The sequence below is a fragment of the Miscanthus floridulus genome, chromosome 7, assembly GCF_019320115.1.
Source record: "Miscanthus floridulus cultivar M001 chromosome 7, ASM1932011v1, whole genome shotgun sequence".
Lineage (NCBI taxonomy): Eukaryota > Viridiplantae > Streptophyta > Magnoliopsida > Poales > Poaceae > Miscanthus > Miscanthus floridulus.
This window is the reverse complement of record NC_089586.1, coordinates 13,276,875-13,300,816: the sequence shown is the minus strand read 5'-3', so window position 1 is coordinate 13,300,816 and position 23,942 is coordinate 13,276,875. Positions and strand designations below refer to the sequence as shown.

At 45.1% G+C, this 23,942-nt stretch overlaps 1 protein-coding gene and 2 pseudogenes across 1 annotated transcript; 2 read left to right on the top strand and 1 right to left on the bottom strand.

Annotated features, from left to right (window-relative positions):
• The first annotated feature begins 6,947 nt into the window (after nt 1–6,947).
• On the top strand, nt 6,948–10,940 carry LOC136465091 (probable serine/threonine-protein kinase PIX13; annotated as a pseudogene).
• A 1,939-nt stretch (nt 10,941–12,879) lies between these two features.
• Nucleotides 12,880–16,467, top strand: LOC136462607 (sialyltransferase-like protein 4). Its single transcript, XM_066461685.1, has 12 exons — nt 12,880–13,197; nt 13,283–13,356; nt 13,751–13,840; nt 14,084–14,161; nt 14,435–14,535; nt 14,631–14,816; nt 14,900–14,997; nt 15,076–15,140; nt 15,229–15,383; nt 15,469–15,550; nt 15,672–15,781; nt 15,957–16,467. The coding sequence occupies exons 1-12, from the start codon at nt 13,086–13,088 to the stop codon at nt 16,150–16,152; spliced, it is 1,347 nt and encodes a 448-aa protein (XP_066317782.1). The 5' UTR covers nt 12,880–13,085; the 3' UTR covers nt 16,153–16,467.
• Nucleotides 16,468–17,844: 1,377 nt separating this feature from the next.
• LOC136465090 (protein MAIN-LIKE 2-like) lies at nt 17,845–18,977 on the bottom strand (annotated as a pseudogene).
• Between the last annotated feature and the right edge of the window lie 4,965 nt (nt 18,978–23,942).

Sequence of the window (23,942 nt, the reverse complement as noted above, 5' to 3'; positions counted from 1 at the left end):
TTTTTGAGTTCTTCCTTGAGGTGGGCTCGATAGAACTGTTCGGTTTAGCCACTTTCGAATGCTTAGTGTCTAATGGAAGATAAACGCCTCCAAAAAATATGTTATTTCGGACAGTTCTGCTGCACAAGTCTCGAGAGATATGTGCAGTCGTGATCGATCGATCGATATCCACGATATGCATGCATATATGGAGTCCAATCAACGGCCGGCCGGCCGGCCGGCAATGACGCTCTGATTAATTATAGTGATTGCCAAGTCAAGTCCAAGCTTGTACTAGTTCTACAGTGTGCTTCTTGAGTTCTAGCTTGTGGTTGGCTGATGCTGATCATCCACATGACCACATTCATGACATATATATGCGGATATATGCCCGGCCAGCTAGCAGGATGATGAAGGCAAACGTGTTCCTGGTGTACGCGCGCTATAGTAGTGGTAGCCAGTACAGTAACCAACCAATTAACCAAACCGTGTTATTGTTAGTAGTTGTTGCATAATGTAAAATGCATGGTTTACCGTCACTCAGAAACGTCACGTGCTTCAATTCTCTGCCATATTGGCTCTATGGCCCTGTTCGCGTGCCCTTATACCCGGTTTGATCCGTTTTTTTTTATTTGGAACAATATTTTTCTATCATAAATTCTTTCAGATTCATCTAGATTCCTTCAGATTTCTCCAGAATTTCTCCGAGCGAACGAGGCCTATGTATTTCAATAGATGTAAGTGTTGACATGAGTTACAGTCAGTACACGTGTAAGAAGCTAAATCGTCTAGTACAGGTAGGTCAAAGATCAGCCTAGCCAACCCTCAAGTCAGGTCGGCTAACGCTTACATCATGCTCGTAGATGAACATTTTAAGGGCACCCGCAACAGTCGGTTATTAGCTCAAAGCAGCCAACGTCTCTAATAGTGTTAGCTTTTAATAATGGCTCATAGTATGATTAGGCCCATATAACACTCTCACATGTTTTTAGAATATATATATATATATATATATATATATATATATATATATATATATATATATATATATATATATATATAAAAGTCTAGCTCTCAGTCAAGAGCTAGCTTTTATCATTTTTGTATTAAAATATAAAAAAAATACGTAGAGCTAGCTTACGAGTCACATACTGTGTGGATACCCTAAGTGGTGGCTCTGTCGATGAGCGCGATACACGAAACTGTTCTATTTTCACAGAGAGAGAGCAAGGGAGGCAGAGAGATCAATAATATCTATTATTTTTTTTCTAAAACAGACACGCTAACGTGTGGAACTGTAGTGGGATGTGATACTTCTTAATTATTTATTGTTGGGGCAATTTTAACAGGCACGATCATTTATAAATTAAATTAAATATTAGAAGTTTATGGCTCTGTTCGGCTTACTCCATATTCGGTTTGTTCGGCTTTTTTTTTAACCGGAATAATGTTTTTCTCTCACAGCAATTCAGCCAGAACAGTGTTTTCAATCAGTTTCAGCCAAGTTTCAGACCAGCGAACGGGGCCTATGGGTAGGTTTTTGTAGACCACATTTTATCAAAGCTGCTTATATTTATTCTTTCTCTAATAAAAAACAACACACATACATGTTTTCACAGTCTTTTCTTTAATTGTGATAAACTTATCTACCAATTATGTACCAAAAATATTTCACGCATCACATCTTTGCATGTGCTTGGCATCAATTTATCTGAAACCTTAGCTTTATGTCAACTTTTGTTGAAACCCATGTTTTGTCACCTTATGAATGAAAAGTTTATCATAGTTATTTTAAGTCCTCTTTGAAATAAAAGATTTACAATACATAAGAATAGAAAAAATATAGGAATAAAAAGTCCTAACACTTCAAATCCAATAGTATTTCAGAACGAACGAAAGTCTAGGAAGATGTCTTTCGAAGCAATGTAGAAAAAACATACGTAAACAAAACAAAACAAAACAAAACTCCGGTCAATCTCGAGAGCCTCTTGCATCGAACACGCATACACTGTGTGTGTGTGAAAGCGGGCAAGAAGACATCGCCATTTTCGTCTCCCTCCTCCCTGGGCACGCACGCGCGCAGCTGGGTCAACAAACCACGCCATCAGTATCAGATCACCGATCAATATAATTTCAAAGCGAATCTCAAGCGAGTCCTAACCACAGGTTAGTAAGTACTCCGTAGCTAGCTAGTTTAATGATTATGAAGATTTTGGTTGTGAGGTCGCTCTCGATCCTATCAAGTTCCCTGTGTTCTTTGATGTTTCTCTGAAAGTTACTTGCTCCCTTCCTGCACCCTTTCCTTCTGGTAGCTGCGTGGTCAGCTTGCTGCCTAACTGATAACACTACTAGTACTTTCCTTAAAAAAAAACACTACTAGTACTTGCTAGTACTTTGGTAGTCTTGATATGTACAACCACAAGCCAATTATCCCTCTCTGATCATTGTTGAATAAACAAGTACTCATATTGCTGAACCTTTTCATTTTCATGGCCCAACCTTTCCAAGCTTCAAAATTTCCCAGCAACTTCTTTTGGACAGATCGATATGACAATCTTCATTCTGACTAGCAGCTTCATAGTTCAAGAAAGTCTGGTCGTCTTCTTTTTCTGAATATCTTTATTGATCTTTCCCTCTGAGCTAGCTAACTAACTTCATCAGCCTGCATATATAGCACATGAAACCTAATTAACCTACCTTGCCAATCTTGTAGTTGGTTGCAGTCATCATCTCAAATCTCTTGTCGCCCACTACAATCGCAATTCGCAAAGTGCAAGTGGTTCTGTTCAAAAAGAGCAAAAGTGAAAAAAGGGGGAAGCTGGCATTTTCCTACGGCTGGCCGGGTTGTGTAGTGAGTGCTCCATCTGCTGATGCAGTAGTAGTGGTGTTTGAGGCTTTGAGCCAATAACATATTCACATCTGTTCTGCTGTGCTCCTCTCTCTTTGGGTTAGTTTATTTTGTCAAATGTCAAGTCAACCCCGCAATGGATGATGCCTACTTGCCAAGGCATGCGTTCTCTGCAGACTTCAAACCACATGCTGTTAGGCAGTCACGTTTCCCCACTTATGTAATCTAATTTAGATTTTTGCTGATCATGGATCAGTATACCAAGCACTATGTTGATATAACTTTTAGGTTTGTCTTTTTGCTATATATGCGTATATTAATGATTAGTATAGTATAATCTGAAATAATGTAACTGTGAACTATGATGTTATGGTGATGGAGGTTAGGAGGTAGCACTACTATTCCCAGTTGGACATGCAGTTCAGTGCTTGGACCACTGAAACTTGATGTTCCTCCATTTGGCCATTGGATATATATATATATATATATATATATATATATATATATATATATATATATATATATATATATATATATATATATACACTACCCTGTAGCTGGCTACAAAATAACTTATTCTGTAGCCACTTTGAATTACGATAATTACTATGTTAATTTACGAGATTATAGTAACTCCTTACTAAGTGGTTTACTATAACGTTATGGTAAATATCCCCATGTGTTATAGTAACCCAACTATCGTAAATATATATTGACATTATCGTAAATTAGTATATAAAATTATCGTAAATGGAGGTGGCTACACTTAATATATAGCTCAGCAAGATTATATTAGCTGGTGAAGGAACAGACAAGTTTGGATAGTTTGTACTAGTAGTAACCAAGCAATCGGCCCAACAAGATAAAAGGTAAATAAATCTTTTTACTGAATCAGTCATTGGTGTGTATCAATTTATTCAGTCCTCATCGACGAAGAATGGTTCAGTGGCTGCTACTTTCAAGCGTCATCCAATGAGCTGACAAAAACGACGGATAATTAATTTTACTGTGTTTTCAATTTTTATTTAAAAAAAAACTGTGTTTTCAAGTCAAATATTCTCTTGGCTTTAACCAGCATCACCTTGTCATATGAGGAAACATGAGGATATATACCAGATTTATTATTTACCTAAACGGAGATGCTACTTGGTGCTGAACCGACTTGGACTCTTTTATTAGAAACCTGCTATTTTAAATTTAGTCCAGCATTTTTCTCAACCTTAGAAGTAAGATGCTAAAGTCAAGTCAAATGTTCTGAGCACATCCTTTCAATTTTCTAGGATATGTAAACACATGAAAGAGTAGAGATAGAGATGACATAATGTTTGGGTTCATGAAGTAAGCATGGTTTTAGATTTGTCTATACTCTTAAACCACATCATTCCAGATTTATACTTGGGAGAAACATACAATTCACAGTTGATTTGTTTGACACAGTCTAGCACAGTAGCACCTGCTGCAAGTGCATGCCACTACTGTCAACCTCTGAATATCCCATGACTGAGTGCCCTGTAGTCTATTCCCTTGTACGTCTTTCTGCTTTTATTAGAATATAAATAAGGGGGGAAATGGACTTTCAGAGTGACAAACTATATATATTCACTTATTCACCATGCATATATAGTAGCTGAGACCTAATTAACCTACCATTGGAAGGTGATGAGAAGATGCAAAGAAAACGACTGCGCCGATCTTGTAGTTAGAAGATGGTTATAGTCATCATCTCATTCTGCGACCCCTAAATTGCAAAGTGATGCTTCTGTTCAAAAAGAGCAAAAGAGTTCAAAAAGAGCAAAAGAGACAAAAAAAAAGGGAAAGGGTTGGCATTTTCCTAAGGGTTATGCAATGCATCAGCATCAGGAGATATGCAACTAGTAGTTTTAAATTTTTTAAGGCTTACCACTAGTGGCGTTTAATTGGTTTCGCCAAGTCAACCATCGGTAGCTTAGCATGCGTTTTCTGCAGGCTTCAACCACATGCTGTTAGGCAGTCACAGCTCGCCACTTATATGATCTGCCTTTCCTACCGGATCATGGATCAGTATAAGAAGCACTATATATGCTAATTGGTGCTTTTAGGTTTGTCTTTTTGTTATATATATACTACACATGTATGAAATGATCGATGTAATGTAAACTGAAATAATGCACTTGTCAAGACAGAATGTCAACCACTGTGAGTTGCAAATGATGGAGCTAGCACTATTCTTCCCAACAGTCGGATAGGTACAGATGCAGTGCAGTGCTTGCATCACTAGCTCCAAGGTCCTATTTTTATGAAAGATTGCTCCAAGATCCTCTTGTTGTGCTTTCTACAGGCCATTGCTTAAACAAATAACTGGTGGGTGAAATGGAGAAATCTTGAATTAACCGACCAATCTCGTGACACAAGATAAAAAGAAAGTGGGAGTTTTTATTACTGAACTTCTCTCTTCTGCCTGTCAATATGTTCAGTCGTCATCGAAGAACGGTTCCACGGCTGCTACTTTTGTGTTTCGGGGAGCGTTGCCATGAGCTGTCAAAGCATGTCCATCAATCGAAGTTGACGAAAAATTAAGCATAATTATTTTTTTTACCATGGATTTCAAGTCTCACATCTGACTTTAACCGGCAAGTCTCAGGGAGCAGATGAAGCGATGCTCGCTTGCTTGCATCAGAGTCTTGTGATTGCTTGGCTGCTTGTGTTTTGTCTTGTATACACTCAACTTCTACTAACTGGCAGCTGAATCTATTTAAAAAAAAACGAATGGTCACGAGAGTGTGCCTTTTTCATTGATATAGAAGAGGTAGACAGACAGCCTGTTTTAGGCCAATTCTATTCTTCTTAATTGAAAGGCAGAACTCCTGCTATTACTTTCAAAAAAAAAATGGGCAAAGAAAACCAAAGTCGATTACTCTCTCGACAAAAAAATCGCTAGACTTTTTTTGTCCTGCTGCAATTCCGCTTTGATTTGTGCAAAAAGAGACAGAGGGCTTGTTTCGCACTTTCTGAATATTGTTGCATTTCCGTTCCTTCCAAATCTCCAAGATCATAAGAAGGGTGATACTTCTAACCGCCTTGCGAGGGTTGAATCTTATTTTGAAATTCTATTCCAATATACCGCCAACATTTGCCTCAAACAGAGAAGGGTAAGATAAAAAAAGATGCTCAGTCTAAAATCAAGTCAAATGTTGTACGCACAACACAAGTCCATAAAGACACATCCTTTTCTAGAATGTGTGAACATATCTTAAAGAAAAAGAGATGGTATAGACTGAACATTTGGAGGGTTAATGATGTAAATATGGTTTTAGATTTGTCTATACTCACACTCAAGAACCAATCAAAATGCAATATTCCACAATCTGATACTTGAGCGAGAGAAATAGAAAAAAAAATTATGTACAGTGTAGTTCAGATGATTTTGTTTGACACAGTCTAGCACCTGTACATACCATACCAATATTGTCAAACCTCGGAACATCTCATGACTCGGTGCATGCTCTGAAGTCTCTGTCCTTGTCCATCTGCTTTTTGATGGAATTGCAGAACATTTATTACTATTTCGTGAAAGGTTAGCGTGGCTGGTCAAACAAACCATTGGCTGGCTCTTGTTGGGTTGGGTTGGACCCAGTCTAAGCTACGTACTACATACATCCCAAGTTCCCAACAAATCCCAAGTCATGACATTTGCTTTCTCTCTTAGAAAGAAAGAAGAAAAAATATAGGAACTACTGATTGCAAACCTTTTTTTTTCTTGTGTATGATGTAAAATTCTCGCTAGCTAATAAAACAGTACTAGCCATAATCTGTACTGAATCATTGTCGTTGGCAAAGTTTCTATATATAGAACTTATATATATGAAATAAGTAGTCCAACACAATGTCCAGTTCACTGTTAAAAAGTGCATTTCTACTGCTAAACTGGAACAAAATTGGCATTAAGCGGTTCAACATGTCTTGTCCAATTCCAAAAAGGTAAATGCAGCAGATAAAGTGTCCAGATTAAGAATAGGATATTTCAGGCATGCTTTTACACAGCTGGAGGGGGAAGATTGGTGACTAATCCATGGAAAGCAAACAGGTAGTTTGCCGTTTGTGGTGAAGGGAAAGCTGAAACTGGGCTCCGGAGCCTCCGGTCCAGGGTAGGCCAGCCACATGCGGCAGTGTAGGCGGGCAACTGAAACGGGGCGGAGACTTCGCCGAGGCCGAGCCGGCGAGCGCTCGGTTTCTTTTCTTCTCGGTCAGCTGCACTCTCTTCGTCAGTCAGTCTCCCTGCATACTTATATCCCCCTCCTTGACTTCGCCATCCCCCTCTCCTACGCTTTGTTCTGGGCTCTTCCTGACTTCCTCCTCTCTTCTTCCTCCTCCTCCTCCTACTCCTCCCCTGTAGAGAGAGAATCCAGAGAGGGAGCGAGCTCTGAGAGAACCGGAGATGGGGAACATCTGCGGCGGGAAGGATCGGGTGGCCGAGGATTTCAGGCCGTCTAGCCCAGGTGAGGGCCTGCATCAATCAAGAACCCGTGTTGTTTTGTTTTCCCCTTCTTCGTCTTCTTCTTTCTCCTGTATTTTTTCATGTGATCCTTCCAATTCGTGGATCCTGAGGCTGGGGCGGCCTATCCTGGTCGAGAAAACTTTCCTGGCTTCTGCTCAATTTGTTTCCTGGAAGTTTCATCCTGCAGTTCGCCTAGCTGAAGATACATGTTTTGTTTAGGATCCTAGATTAGGATTTCCTGTTCCTTGTATGTATCATGGCAGTAGAGACTTAGAGACGGGGGGATTTCAGATTTGTGATGAAAAGGAACTTCTCCGAGCTCAATTCTTGCTCTTCACTTTTATTTATTTATCAGAAATTCGCAGTTTTTATTCTCGAGGGGTGGGAAAAAGGCTAGCTTTTTGCTGAATTCTCCATGTTCTTCACTAATTCCCACCGTAATCAGTAATCACACTTAATCGTTGCCTAATCGTGTGTGACAGGGACGACAATGATCTCCAAGACGAGCGGCAGCATAACCACCAGCCAGAGCACCACGGGGAAACTCTCCTCCGTGAGCAGCAGCTTCATGGCGTCCGCCGGCAGCTGCAGTACCAGCGGCGGGTTCGTCGACGAGGGGGCCAAGTACCCCGACGGCCAGATCCTGGAGGCGCCCAACCTCCGCACCTTCACATTCATGGAGCTCAAGACGGCCACCAAGAACTTCAGGCCCGACAGTGTCCTCGGTGAAGGCGGGTTCGGCAGAGTCTACAAAGGATGGGTGGATGAGAAGACCATGGCCCCGACCAGGAACGGCACCGGCATTGTTGTTGCCGTTAAGAAGCTTAATTCGGAGAGCATGCAGGGCTATGAGGAATGGCAGGTAAAATCTAGCTTCCTTTTTCTTTCCTTCTATATATTCTACTATATTAAACAACAACGATGATAATCTTGGAATAGAGGATGCCAAGTTGATGAGCATTAGTTAGTATAAGATCGTGACAATTGGACTTTGACTTGGTTTTGTTTGCTCTGATGATGGTACATGGTACCAGTACAATCAAAACAATCGCCTTGTTGTTAGCTACAGATGCAGTTCAGTTTCTGGTAATACAGCACGAATGGAGCTAGAGAGCTTAAAAGAAGCACAACGATTTTGAAGATTCTCCTGATCACTGGATGCTTTATGGTTCTTTATGCTTTGTTTAACCTCTGATGACCTGTCTGTCAGTTTAGTACATGTGTGATGGCTGATTGTTTAATTCAGCTGCGTTATCTCGGTAGTACCAATGGTCCAATGCTGACCAGAAAGATATTGTTGGAAGTGTTATACAATAATACAACAAGCCACATGTTTATCACAATGCAGTTACTTTTTGTTTGGTGAACTATGTCATTTTCAGAAAACTCAACAATTTCATCAACGTGCCACATTTGCAAATTGTGGACACAATTTACTCACTCAGTTCTCTTTGTTTAGTCTAATAAATGTCCTTGTTTTGCTAAATGTTAACTAGCATAGCTAATGGAGACTTCTCAATCTACTTGCAGTCGGAGATAAATTTTCTAGGAAGGCTCTCCCATCCGAACTTAGTGAAGCTCTTGGGCTACTGCTTGGAGGACAAGGAACTTCTTCTCGTGTATGAATTCATGGCCAAAGGGAGCTTGGAAAACCATCTATTCAGGAGTGAGTTCTTACTGCTCATTAAAAATGCCCTCGATGAAGTTCCGTGCACATTTCACTGAACAAGTTTTGGAAATCACCTTGCTTACAGTGGCGGAACCAGGGGGGCCGTACCCCCCCCCCCCCCCCCACACACACACACACAATATGGATTTTAATACCCCTATAGATATTTCAATTCATAGCACACCAAGGCATCAATTCACCTATTTTGCCATCATAATATTGTGATTTTTCTTTATGAATACTAACTACATATATAAAAACATTAAAAAAATACTGATATTGGAGCCAATTAATTGCATTTCCCTTTAGGAGGATGCGCCCCGCTGTCTTGGGAACTGAGGCTGAAGATAGCCATTGGTGCAGCTCGAGGACTTGCATTCTTGCACGCATCAGAAAAGCAAGTAATCTACCGTGATTTCAAAGCGTCTAACATCCTTTTAGATGCGGTAAGTTCAATGCTATGCAATGTTTTTTTACAGAACTGGGGGCGGCCTAAGCCCCTACAGGCAAATGCTATGCAATGTACCTTTGATATATCAATTCGCTATTAAGGTCAAATAGTGACAGTGCTTTATTTTTTTTGGCAGAACTATAACGCAAAGCTCTCTGATTTTGGCCTTGCTAAGCTTGGGCCAACTGGTAGCAACTCACATATCACAACCAGGGTGATGGGAACATATGGCTATGCAGCTCCAGAGTATGTAGCAACCGGTATGTGTCCTCATGTTCTCTCACCAGCTGATACAATCACACTCTGCTTCCCTTGTAATGAATTGCCAACACTCCATGTGCTAGTCATTCCACACATTGAAACAGAAACATACGCGACATAGATTCGGTTGTCCCCCACAACCAATATCACGCTATTCTCGCCCTGCAGACATTTCCACATTTGATTTGTGTGAAACAGCAGGCATACATATCATTCACGTCACTTTGGGTATATTCACACCTTTGCTAGTCTCCATCCAGGTCATCCTCACTCATGTTTTCGGTGTGCATCAGACTCTACACCTTTGTCTTGCTTAATTTAGAATCTTGTACACCAGAAAATGCAAACACTGGAACATGGCCATGGATGTCGAAACAGAATCCAGTTGCAGAACCGGTTTCCCTACTCTAAATCTCTAACTACTAGTAGAAGGGAACAGAGAGATTTTCTGTCATTGAATTCCTAGAGTAGTGGGGCACTACTAAAAATGACCTGCACCTGCACTTGCTGCCCCCAGGTGGATAATATCCCACAAGAATCATGCATGGCCATTCCAGTGCCTTGTCACTTTCCACAAAAAAAAAAACCATGACAAGGATGTGCAATCTGTTTACCCATTCATCGCTGTTATCCTCTCAGCAAATTCTACCCATTCGAATGCAGAATTTGCTACAGTTACAGTTACTTTCCTTGAGCTGCTGCTTGCTGATGTTGATGAACGATGATTGTGCTGACTGTGAAAGAAACCACCATGTCCATGTCCATTGTGCAGGCCATTTGTACGTGAAGAGCGACGTGTACGGCTTCGGCGTGGTGATGCTGGAGATGCTGTCCGGGAAGCGGGCGCTGGACCCGAACCGTCCGAGCGGGCAGCTGAGCCTGGCCGACTGGGCCAAGCCGTACCTGGCCGACCGCCGGAAGCTGGCCCGGCTCATGGACCCGCGGTTCGAGGGGCAGTACAACTCGAAGCAGGCGTTCCAGGCGGCACAGCTGACGCTCAACTGCCTGGCCGGCGAGCCCCGGAGCCGGCCGTCGATGAAGGAGGTGGTGGAGACGCTGGAGCAGATCGAGTCGATGAAGAGCCGGTCGCGGGAGGCACGCGAGCGGCGGATCGTCGCGGGACCGGCACCACGGCCGCACCGGCGCGGCGCACCAGCGGTCGCCGCGCGCCAGTGGCGAGCCCGCGGCCGTGGCGCGGTCCAGGGCCGCCAATGGCCACGCCGGCAGGGCCTGCGCGGTGACACTACTCCGGCAGTGACGGATGATGACGATTCTTCATGTAAATGGCGTAATTTTTTGCCTGATCTGTGTGCTGTTCATGCCATGCCTGCTGGTGATTGCTGGTGTGGTGTTGTCATGGCTCGTGAGGTGGTTCTTGCGCAATCATGATGAGGTGTATTATGAGATTAATTAGCAAGGAATTCAAGAGGGGTGGTGGTTGTTGTAAGTTGTAGCCTATAGTCTAATATAGTAGAAATAGAAGCCCTGTTCACCTGGCTTATAAGCCTTTCAGTTATGGAGCCAAGCGAACATGGTAAGAAGAAATGAATAATCATTCAAAATGTAATTTCGAGAAAGAAAAAAAAGAAAAGGATAGGTTTTTGAGTATGTGTTGTTGTTTTTCCATGAACCTTTGGAAAAGGACGTGGAGTTTATACTTGAGAAGATGTGGATAGATTTCTGTGTTGAGCGTGTTGACTAGATCGTTGCTGGTCTCTCAAATCTCAGCTGCATCATCATGGTCATGGGTCCATGAATTACATCATCAATGTGGTGATGCTTGCGCCTGCGTCAAATGTCTGCAGAATTATTTCATCAACCATATAAAATAATGTGCGTGTTGTGAAAGAGAACAAAAAAAAGGGGTGCGAAATATAAGAGGATTGCTATATTCAGGCGCCTGCATTTTTTGGCAACAATCTTATGCAATCAATTTGTCTCCCTCTGTTTTTTTTACACATCGTATTAGTTTTTTTCCCTAAATGAAATATGTGGACCATCAATCTTAAAATTTGTATAGGTTAACAAACATGTCCATCAGTTTTAAAAAAGCTGTATAGGTTAACAGCAAAAAGGTAACATTTGTGTGTTTTAGATTTACTTAAAAAAATAACTTCCATAATAGTATATAGTTCACAACATTTGTGAAAATCTATCATCAAATTAAAAATGTTGAACTTAAGACAAATCTACACGTTAAAAAAACAGAGGAAATACGATTAAAATACCAACTCATAAGAGGTAATTCATAATTATTTTTCTATGGCTAAACCATAATAAAATTATATGTATCCGATGAACAATAATTGAAAGAGCGAGCGCGTAACGTATATGAGAGGTGGGAGCATAAACAAAGCATGAGAAAAGTCAATCAATACGCCAAATCCTGTAGATCCTGTGAACGTCCTCGGTTGACCAAGCAAACAGGGGTGGGATGGGACAGGTTATCTGGACCTTACTGGGCCAGCTGGCCGCCCATTTTGACGCCCAAGCAAAGGTCCAATAGTCCAACTCATTCCCTGTCTCCAGCCTGCCAACCAACCCACCAACCCAGGCCCATCTCTCTCGGTCTCAGGTCCAGCCAAGCCATCGCCGGAATCCAGGGGACGCGCCGCAAGCGAGTCGCCGCCAAGACTTGGCCGGAGAGGACGTCGCCTCGCGCCTTTTACCGCCATTAACCTCGCCGTAACTGTGCCGACGCCGACACGACACTCCGCCAGGAAGACGCGTGTTGATTGCGACACTGGTGTCGGTGTGGTACAGGTAATACGTCCAGGTTTCCAACGCGTAGACCGTTTTTTTCCTTGTTCTTATATTCCTGGAGAAGAGTCAGCGAGGGATGAAAACTTTTCAGGCTGGTTTGGAACAAGGGGAAATTTACCTATTTCTAGGTTTTTGCTGTGAAATTGAACTGATCCTGTGAAATTCCTACGCGATTCCTGCGAAATTCCTACGTTCTAAACAGGCCCTTCACCGTCAAAGTTCCTTTGTTCGGAACCAGACATATACGAGTTTCATTCACATGAACTTTGCAGTATTTTTTTTTTTGAAACTAACTTTGCAGTAATCTTTATACAGTATATATAACAAAAAGGATGACATCACATCACAGGAATTAAAAGGGACGCAGGATGAATGGAGTTGATTACTTCTGTGCTGCTAAATGAACTGGTCTGGGCTGTTTGTTCAGTGGCTACGTTGGGCCCAATGTGCACGGCCCACTTCAGTACTAAGGCACAAGAGGCCCACAGACTAAAGATGCAATTGGGCTAGCTAGCTAAACTAAACATGCGATTATGCAGGCGGCCCCCTGCGCTACTCGGGATTAGCAAACCGAGGCGTGTGCCGGTGTGCCCCACACTTCCCCTTCCTGCTCCGGCAAGAGGCGGCACACCGCGGAAGCATGGCGCCTAGGGCTGCTCCGGCGCTGCGGGTGCTCCCGCTCGCACTCGCCGCGGCCATCTTCTCGGGGCTCACCGCCATACTCATCTACCTCTCCGGCGTCTCCTCCTCACGTAATGCCCCGCCCCCACCTCTCTCGTCCTTCAGTTTGCGTGTCGTGCGGGAGATCCCTGACGCCGGATTGGTGGGTGCGTGCAGATGGCGGCGCTCGGCTCTCGGAGGCGGACCTGGCGGCGCTCGCCGCGCTGCGGGGCAGCTTCAGCAAGTGCGTGGTACGGCTCTTGCTCATCCAACTCCTCTCACGATCAGCTGATTACTTGTCTTAGTGCTCCTGCTCATCTCGTGCCGCATTGTGGTTGTGACCTCTGGGGTCACTAACTCGTCGGAGCCACCAGCTGTGGTGGACTGGGAGGGTGATTGCTTCAAAATTCTTGATTCCGTGTGCCAATTGTTCTGAGTCTGAAGTGCACTGTTCAGTGTGTACGAGATAGCACAGTGACAGTGAGGTTTTTGTTTTGGTGTGAATACAAATTTCTGGGATTATAGCGTATCTATAGTTCAATTGGATGGCAGTTGCTGCATAGGTTTGCAGTGTTAGCAGCCTCAGGATCTTCATTGATGTCTTGGTTCAGACAAACCTTACTTGCTTGCTTAAAAAATCTGCAGGATGCAAATGGGCTAGGACTGAAAGCGGTGACTGGGGAGGACTACTGTCGAGTTGTGATACAATACCCAAGTGACACAGTTTCTAAGTGGGTAAGTTCTTTTCCTTGTTGTGTCATGCAAAGCTTTTACTTGATACAGGCAGGACTTTCCCCATTTCATCCTTATGGATCAGCTTGCAAAGTACATTTGGTTCTGTGCTTACCTAGCATCTTATATGCTTTTGAAACTCTGCTGCATGTTTGGCCAGCAAATATAGTACTCTGTCGGCCTCCTCTCGTAACTAGGGTGTATGACCATTTTTTGTAGCTCTTATTATGGACTAATTTTTTGCAGAGAGATCCAATCACCCATAAGGTTGAAGGTCTGTCGTTTGAGTTCAATCTGTGCGAAGCTGTAGCCTCATGGGAGCAGGTGATCATACTTCGTATTCATAAGTCTATGTGATTTATTGAACCCAATGAATCCAATATCATATAGCACTGCTTTCAAAAGTCATATGACGAGTGCCTGACAACATTGGCAATGTTGACAAAGTTGTACGCTGTCACTTTTCAACTGCCCCATCTGAATTTCATGAACACCATAACATACACTGTACTGCAATGCAATGTTGGTCTATAGTTCTTCACAGCTACACGGTTAGCTATTGATATGGTCACTAAGTAAGTAGTTTTTCTCTCCCAGGTCCGAAACAGTACAACAGTACTCACAAAGGAGTACATTGATGCTTTGCCAAATGGCTGGAAGGAGTATGCATGGAGAAGGATCAACAAAGGAATCCTTCTGTGGGTAGATACAAATCCTTGCCATTTCACCTAGACTTATAAAGTGTGGTTTAACTCCAATAGATTACTAAGCATATATAGTTCTGAGTTTGCAGGAATAAGTGCCAGAACAGAAGCCTTTGCATGGAAAAGCTCTCACTAGTTCTACCTGAGACATCTCCATATGTTCCTCACCAATTTGGTAGATGTGCTGTTGTTGGGAACTCAGGTGATCTTCTTAAAACTAAATTTGGGGATGAAATTGATTCTTATGATGCCGTCTTCAGAGAAAATGGTGCACCCTACCCAGGTTTGTTAAGATGATTTGTTAGCTGGCCAGTTTTCCCCCCTACATTTGGATGTTCCCTGAACTCGTTCTATCCATACTGCAGAATTACACTGAATATGTTGGTACAAAGAGTACATTTCGCCTTCTGAATAGAGGATCTGCAAAGGCACTAGATAAAGTTGTTGAGTTAGATGGTAAGTCTGCCATCTATCTTTTGTCCCCTATAAGTGGGATATCAATATGAAAAGGCATGCTAATTTTTATGGTTGCAGAAACAAAAAAAGAAGTACTGATCGTTAAGACGACAATACATGATATTATGAACCAAATGATTCGGGTAATTTAACTTCCATGTTAGAAATCAGACCACCTTGAGTACATGTTCTATATTTTCTTATCTGGCTGCTGGAACTCTTGCTATGTAGGAACTTCCAATAACCAATCCGGTATACCTCATGCTAGGCACATCATTTGGTTCCTCAGCTAAAGGAACAGGGCTTAAAGCTCTTGAATTCGCCCTTTCCATCTGTGACAGTGTTGATATGTATGGCTTCACAGTAGACCCAGGTTACAAGGAATGGTTAGTGAATGGTTGATCTTCACGTAGTGACAGTAAAGAATTCTGGTCTACAGTTTTGCTTACAGCTGGAGCTGTTATCTTTCAGGACAAGGTACTTCTCAGAGGTCAGAAAGGGACACACTCCACTACATGGTAGAGCATATTATCAGATGATGGAATGTCTTGGCGTGAGTTTCTTTCTTGCTGTAATCTTAGCTAACAAAACTGTTTACATCCATTATGTTATGTTATTTTGCTTGTTACCCATGATAATGTGGTGTACTGATATTAAAAATATATCATGTGCAGCTGGTAAAAATCCATTCACCGATGCGAGGTGATCCTGGCAGGACAGTGAAGTGGCTGCCTACCAGGGCTACCATCGAGGCTGCCAGAGTTGCTTCTGAGAAGTTGTTGAAGTAAGTTTCGGGGCCTTCCTTTCTTTTGTGATTTAGTTCATCTGTTCATCAGGATAATTGCTGTGTTTCTTCAGTGTCTGTATCTCCTTGAATCACGGCGCTGTATTAGCAAAACTGATGAACCGTTACTGATGGTAACTGTACTGAAAGTTCAAACTTGCAATTGTCACTGCAGGAGACCTGGGGCTGGAAGTAATAGCCCTCTGGGGACTTGCACCATGATAAAGAAGCGCAGGAAAGGGAAGGAACCAAACAGATCTGGTCTACGAGATGCTGCCATGAAGCACCTCGAGGACATGAAAGGTGCCACCAGGTATCCCCTGGAGCGGAATGCAGGGGGTGGGTACCTCTGCATGATCAATGATAGATAGGACTACGGCTGATCATGGCATCAGTGCCCAGACGAAGAAAAAATGGCGTTGAATGCTTGTGATGAATGTGCAGCTTGAGGGAACGAAAAGGCCGGTGTCTTTGATTTATGCAGCTGGTGTACAATGTTTTGAGTGTAGAGAATGTTTGGTGTATAATTTTTTCGAGTGTAGAGAAAGTTATCTTGATGAAAGGGCTTTGGCTGGTGGAGAGTGGAGACCAGCATATACACATCGAGGCGTGGTGCTAGCCTGATTGCGAGCCACTTTGGTGAGATCTTTGCTGTGCTGTGTCCTGTGTATTAGGGTGAGAATGGTAGGCGGTGGATGATTTTTTAATAAATAATTGCAAATCTAGAAGCTGTTATACAAAAATTGTAGATATAGCATCCTGTCGGCGGTTGGGAAGCCAACAGGTGCCTTGTTGGCCTCTGGAAGGCCGACTGGTCTCATGTCGGCACCTCAGCAGACGATAGGGGTGATGTGTCAGCCGATAGCAGGCCCCATCGGCTTTGGGGAGACCAACAGGCCTGTCGGCTCTCCAGCAACTGACAGGCCTATCGACTATCCAGCAACTAATTATACTATTTCATGCTTTATGACCCAATATGAGCTCTTTTCCGAACATAACCATCACTAGACATAAAACTAACTTTATCATTGCAACAATAAAAACATTTGCTCTCCTTTTCCGAACATATAAACATATATTACGCACCATAACCTAAGGAACCTTACAAACTTTTGAAGGCAAACACATTGTAATATTAACTCAGCGCGGTACATGGACCAAACCTGCAAAGCCTACGTCGTTTGTCCCGCTGAATTGTCCTTTGCCTCGATGCAGGCGTCGGAAGTTATTCGGAGCGTTGCCTCCATTAAATGGTTGTAAAGCGACTAATACGGTTGGAGGCATCAGAAATCCAGGAGTACATTTGTTCACATCCATGCAACCATACAACCATATGACTAATACAGGTCAACCAACACGACGCTCACTGTTTGACGGCCTATGCTCCTCAGTGACGAATCTGCACCGTAGGGTGAGTGAGCTGGTCTGGAGGACGACGCTGGCGTGCCAGCGAGGGTCGACTCTGTTAGGCTGTGTACCCTCAGTCGGCTGAGTAGGTAGAGGTGCACCTGAAAGCTGTGAGGGCCCGACCTCATCGGGGAACCAAGGAGGACGTGTCGTCGGTGCAAAAGGTCGCGAAGCTGCTAGTACCCTATCGTGTAGTCACCGCAAGAAGCACGTCCACCTACCAAAAAATTGTAAGGTCACATAGAGCATGTTACGTACAAAATGCATGAAGAAATGGGAAGGTCATCGCAAAAGTACCTAGGACTCCAACCGTCGGTGTGAAGAACTGAGCACGTCCTCTAGATCCTACGACCTGGAGGCGGAGGTGGAGGCGGCGCTGGAGCCTCACCCTGCTGGACGTGAACAACTACGTCTGTGGTGTGGCGGCACGATGCCCGGCGTACTCCCGCCAAGCAACGTTGCCCCAGTCGTCGAAGGGCGGCAGCCAACTCGATCCTACCAACCGTTGGGGGGTTCTGCTCGAACCGCTGGGCATACGAAAGCAGCTCGTTGCCCATCGTCGCTGCAGATATCTGTCTGCAAGGCAGGCATGTATTGTTGCATGAATTATTGTGACTCATTGGCAAAGTAATGATAGGACAAAGAAGTTTACAAATTTACTTACTAGCAGCATGGAAAGCAGCGGGTGGCTCCATCGCGAACGTGTCGGTGATCTCGGCCTCGTGCGGCGCGGCCTGTACCGGCACGGGGAAGCAACGGACGCTTGTGGCTCCATGGAACCAACGCAAGTACTCGCGGTACGTGCCCTCATCGAATGGTGCACCTAGGTCGTGCACGTCGACGAGCCGCCTCTGCCCAGGCGTTGACCCAAGGCATCATCCTATCCACCCACGACTGCTCAAACACTATGCCTTGACCTTTCTCCTTGAAATCCTACAATAGAATTAATAATGAACAAAGCTGTACCAACATCAAGAAGAAATGTGAATACAACAAGACTTACCTGTGCGACCCGTCAAGCTGAAGTCGGGGAAGGGGGAAGACCTGCGAGCGCCCAAACTAGCGTGCCACCCGCTCCGGACAGTACGGCTCGACGAAGATGTCGAACACCAGTCATTTCCTCTTGTACCACAGGTCCTGGTCACGGTAGCACATCTCCGACAAGCCACTGCAGAGCACGGTGCTGTATGTCAAGTGCTGTGTACGGGGTCCACCGAACCCTATCAGCTGTGAGCTGGTCCAACGCATCGACAGTACGCATTGTACGTGCCTCTACCTGTGCCTGGTGCCCACCTCGGCTGCAAAGAACAAACTTGTTGAACATTGAAAGCATAATACTAACATAATTCAACAAATAGTATAGACAAAAATACTTATGTCACGGGACAGTCCAGAGTGTGCCCATTGTCGGGGCAGTCGAGCTCGTCGGCCACACCAACCTGGTCGATAGCGTACATCTCATCGTCGTACGGCTCGTATGACGATAGGGCCGGTCCTCCCGATATCGAACCGCTCGAATGACCACAACATCAGCAACAACGGACAACCAGAGAACATACCTGTCGTAGTCCTCCGAGTGCAAGCGTCGCATAAAGCCCGGTACGTAGCTACAAGCAACGCTGAACCCCAACTAGTACTGGGGAATCGCCCCAAGTGGTGCGTACGCTATCTGCGCCGCGTAGTGGACCAAGTGCTTGTCGACGGTGTCGTGGTGAGAACTGGTGAAGAGTACCCAGCCGAACAGCCACAGCAGGTACGCCTCCAAGTGTCGCTTGGACCCTCTAGTCATCCTCGTCCTCCGTGAGCCTCTAGACAACCTCGCCTTCGGAGGGCCGTGGCGGTCATGGAAGCCAAACTGCTCATCCTCTCACTCCCCCGGCTGGAACACACCCTAGAAACGGTGCAGGACCTGGTCCTCCCAGTCCCCGGCACTACTACAGGGCCGACAGGGGGCACCAGCGAGAGGTAGACCGAACAGCATGGCGACGTCCTACAGAGTGACGGTCACCTCACCTACAGGTAGGTGGAAAGTGTGCGTCTCCGGTCTCCGACGGTCGACCCAAGCAGAGAGGAGTGCACGGTCAACCGGAAAAATGCGCACTCCTGTGCCGGTGTCGCTCAACCAGGCGTGCGAACGGAAGCAGACCAGCAGCACATAGCCTGTGATAAAAAAAGAATATTGATTACCGAATTTGAACACTCCTGCTTCTCCATCCTCTATCGTGTTCTGAACCGCCTGAGGATCGGAAACATAGGTCTGCTCAGCATTTGCGGCCTCTAAGTTGTCCTCTACTACACCTGTGTTGCTACTCTCACCCTGCATGCCACCATCCAGGAACTCAACAAGCATGATGTTGTAATAACGACGCTCCAACGCCTTAGACACGAGAAAATGCCACTTCTTCGTGTTACTGGCCTCATACAACTCCCTACCTCCATCCATTCTCCCTGCAATTTAGGCACCAACATACTAATCCTGAAACGATGTTGGGAGGGCGGAACACCCAAATATTCATGCAGCCTAGGCTAAAACTTGTTTGCGGCTATAATCTAGCGGCGAATTTAGTTCTGTGTCAAAGACCTGGAACTCACTAAGGTCTACTCCGCCTGTCTCCATATCTGATTTCACCGTCGCCATGGTAAATTCTGAAAGGAACTAAATCGGTCGACATTCCTGGTCACATCGTGCAAAGTATCGTGTCAGTTATATGAAGTACCATGCGAACTAAACAAATAAATAAACTAAACTAACCCTAAGTAAATCGAACCCTACAACCTAACTAAAAATAGCTAACGACAGCTAAAACTAACCCTAAAAAACTAACCCCAAAAATCTAACTAAAAAAACTAATCTACAACTCAAACTGAACCCTAAAAAACAAACCCTAATCTCAACTAACCCTAATCATAAAAACTAAATATACTAATTAATCTAACCCTAAAAAACTAATTAATCTAACCTAATGTACGACTACAAACTAAATATACTAATTAATCTAACCCTAAAAACTAATTAATCTAACCCTAAAAAACTAACCCTAATGTACGACTACAAACTAAATATATTAATTAATCTAACCCTAACCATATCTAACTAAACAAACTAAACTAACAAAATCTAAATAAACTAACTAAAAAGCTGAAATCTAAATTTACAAAAAAAATAAAAACCTTACCTGCACAGCGCTGGGCGAGCAGGCGGCGCGCGGGTAGGGTGGGGTCGGCGGCGGCACGCCCTTCGCCGGATTCGGTGCCGGCCGGCGCAGGGAGGCCGCCCACGCGGCGGGGCGGGCGAGCAGCGGCGGCGGCCGCCGTCGACACGGTAAGAGAGAGAGAGAGAGAGAGAGAGAGAGAGAGAGAGAGGGAAGGAGGAAGATGTCGGCTAGATATTTTAGGACCTATTAGCCAGCGGATAGCCGACAGGGCCTTATCAGCCCCCACACGGCCGATACGCCTATCGGCCCAATATGGCCCACTTTGCCGTACGAGCTGGCCCCCTTCGAAGCCTTGTCGGCTACTGGACGACCAATAGGGACCTGTCGACGCCCCAGAGGCCGATAAGCCTCCAGTCGGCTATCCAGTGGCTGACATGCTACTAGATTTGCAATTTGTTTTAATTAAATGCTACATTTACGATTAATCATTAAAAATATTATTTAAAAAAAATTCGGCGGTGGATGCAGTCATAGACAGCAGCGCTGCTGCGATGCAATCTCAAGTCCCAACAAGGCAGGGAACGCCGAACGCCCTGCCAAGTGCCAAGCGATGGCTTCTGTACCGTGTCGGAGTACGTACGTACTCTAGCCAATTGGACGTAGACACGTAGTACTCTGCTTGTCAGGCGTCAGCCCACGCCCAGCCGTGGGTCGGAACTCGGAAGCAACGGATTGATGCCCGGCCCGGCCTTTGGGAGAATGTGAGATGCGGCAACAGCGACGCCGAGCAGAGCTCCTGTTATCATGGCGGCCTCCACCTGGCAATCATGGCAACCCGTCCGTCGTCCCCGTCTTGGAAGCGGACTGTGCCTGTGCGATAGCCAACAGGCGCGGCGCAAGCTACGGCCTTCTCGATTGTTGTGGGTTCACTTGGCCGTACGTATGCGTGCAATGAGAACCCATGTGTACAGTATCGTCGTGGCTAGCGTCCACCCGCACGTCCGGATGCTCAGCCGCCTGTTCATAGGTTGGATGCTGGTTTGTTACGAGAGAAAAATATTGTACCAGCTGATAAGTCCTGGTTGAAACCAACGAACCAACAGGTTGGCTAGCCCCCGTCCGAACACCCACACCTGCCCCGCTTGCTGCGCTTGTCCCGTGTGCCACGCATGCTACTAAGCCTATCCCGCACGCAACTGCTGTGCCGGCACGTCTGCCCCCACATGTCACGAGCAACTATTGCGCCTGCACGGCTGCACACCCGCCCCCCATGTTGGTGTGCCTACATAAGCAGTTGTGCGCCTCGTGCCTAGTGATGCCCGCCTCGTGCCTGGTGATGTGCATGCAAGTGGGGACCACCCACATCCACTTCGTTTGCCGAGCACGTGGTGACCGCCACACCCATGGGGACGGTCTCCGCATGGGTCCGCATTCTGTGCCTGCTAATGCTGCAATATGAAGCACTTCTGCAACATACGTCTGAAACATAGGAAATATTTGCAATATACATTTGCAACGTATGTGTATAACAAATACAACATATACAACATCCCGATAAAATACTTGCAACATACGTCTGAAACAAATAAAACATTTTGAATACACGCTTGCAACATATGTATAAAGCCACTGAAACATATGCAACATCCAAATAAAACACTTGCAACATACGTCTAAAACAGATGAAACATTTGAAAACATACACTTGCAACATACGTGTATAGCACTTGCAATATATGCAACATCCAGCTGAAACACATACAACATCCAGATAAAACACATGCAACATCCAACTGAAACATATATTTCAAACATATATCTAAACGCATGAAACATAAGGAGCTCGGTGCCATGGAGTATGCGGGCCCCGCGCTCTCTCTCTCTCTCTCTCTCTCTCTCTCTCTCGGTCCTTCTCTCTGGTCACGGCACATGCACAGGCCCCCACGTGCCGCATGCACCCCACACCGAGTGAGGCCGCATGCGCTGCCCCACGCCCCACGCAAAACGAGTGGTGGCACGAACTCCCATGCACTGCCCCGCGCCCCACACCGAACGAGTGGCCGCACGAGCTTCCATACGCTACCCCGCGCCACATGCACCCCACATCGAATCAATGGCCGCACACGCTCCCATAAGCTGACCCGCAGAAAGGACCGTTGCAGTCCCCGCATGACTGTAACTGCGTGCATGCCCTCGCTTCTTTTTTTTCTTGGTCATCACATGCGCGCGGGGTTGGTCCGACGGACGCCCTCAATCGAGCATTACCGACAGTAAATTAACCAAAAAAATACTATGAACGAACAAAAGAGCACAATTCATTACCTTGTATAAAATAATTATGAAGTATATACATAATCTCATATAAGACTATAATAATCTATCAACATGTAAATATTTAAAAACTACGTAAGTTATCTCACACGAGATTTTGTAGGTTACCACTATCTAACGACAATTAAAAGCTAATCATTAAGGGCGGCCGGCCATGGCAGAGAACTCACTACTACATATTGCTCATCACCGCTAGTTCATCCTTCGTCGGTGTGATAATCAGGGTTATCACCATCGGTCAGCTTGTGTTACATGCCGGCAGTGATAGTGGTTTTCCAAATTAAAAAAAAATGGTGAGCCCCGGAGGAGGTGACAGGAAATGATGGTGCTCGATCTTTGGTCAAGTGAAGATACTCTTGATTTGGTGGAAACTTGGCATTCACGATCAGGATTTCGATCACAAAGACCTAAACCCTGCTATCGCAACACCATGTCCCTGCTGGTTATCGATCATGCACTGTCCGGTTTACCTATTCACGAAGGCTATTCCTTGCGTATGAATCAAGCAAAAAAAAAAGAAGTCACCGAATTTTTCTAAATAAGATTAAACTCACGAGTTGAGGTTTCACAAAACGATGAACAATAAAATTGTTCTATGATTGATTAATCTAAACAAAGTCTGAGCACTAACCTTTTTTTGAAAGATCATCCAAACTCTAACTTGGGTGATGACTACCAAATATAGTGTTAAAGGTGGCCATGGACCCCCTTGATGCATACTGTCGGGTACCATAAAACGGGGTACCCCGAGCATACACCAAAAGGGGCACTCAAATCCCATCAACAACAAAGCTAGAGGGTAAGCCATGGGCTCATCACCAGCCCTGTCCGAGCCCATCAGGCTCTCCACCTCGCATCGGGCCTCGCACGGGAGGTCTCGGCGCCCTGACGCAATCTCCGCCTCGCGTGAGGCCTCTCGCGAGAGGTCTCAGCAAGGAGCCCAATCTCCGTCTCGCCCGAGGCCCCGTGTGAACAGCCTCGAATAAGAAAGCTATTCTCCTCATCGCTCGAGGCCGGCTTGTCAACAACCCGTCACTTCCGCCTCGACCGGTCTTCCCGACAGCACGTCATGTCCCATTAATACGTCAACCACTCCCGCAATCTCAGCCGGACGACGGCTCAACACCGCGGAGTGGCCGACGGGACATGAGGTCGCATCAGCGCCATAGCGGCTAAGACAGGGCACGGCGGGGATTACCAGCAACTGTATTCTGACGCTATGCCCACGATCGGCGCCCGCACTACACTGTACCCCGCGATCCCCGCCT

Coding starts and splice junctions, on each gene's coding strand:
- LOC136462607 (XM_066461685.1), top strand. CDS start 13,086: ATGGCGCCTAGGGCTGCTCCGGCGCTGCGGGTGCTCCCGCTCGCACTC. Junction 13,357..13,750: donor GCAGCTTCAGCAAGTGCGTG/GTACGGCTCTTG, acceptor AAAAATCTGCAG/GATGCAAATGGGCTAGGACT. Junction 15,384..15,468: donor GACCCAGGTTACAAGGAATG/GTTAGTGAATGG, acceptor GTTATCTTTCAG/GACAAGGTACTTCTCAGAGG.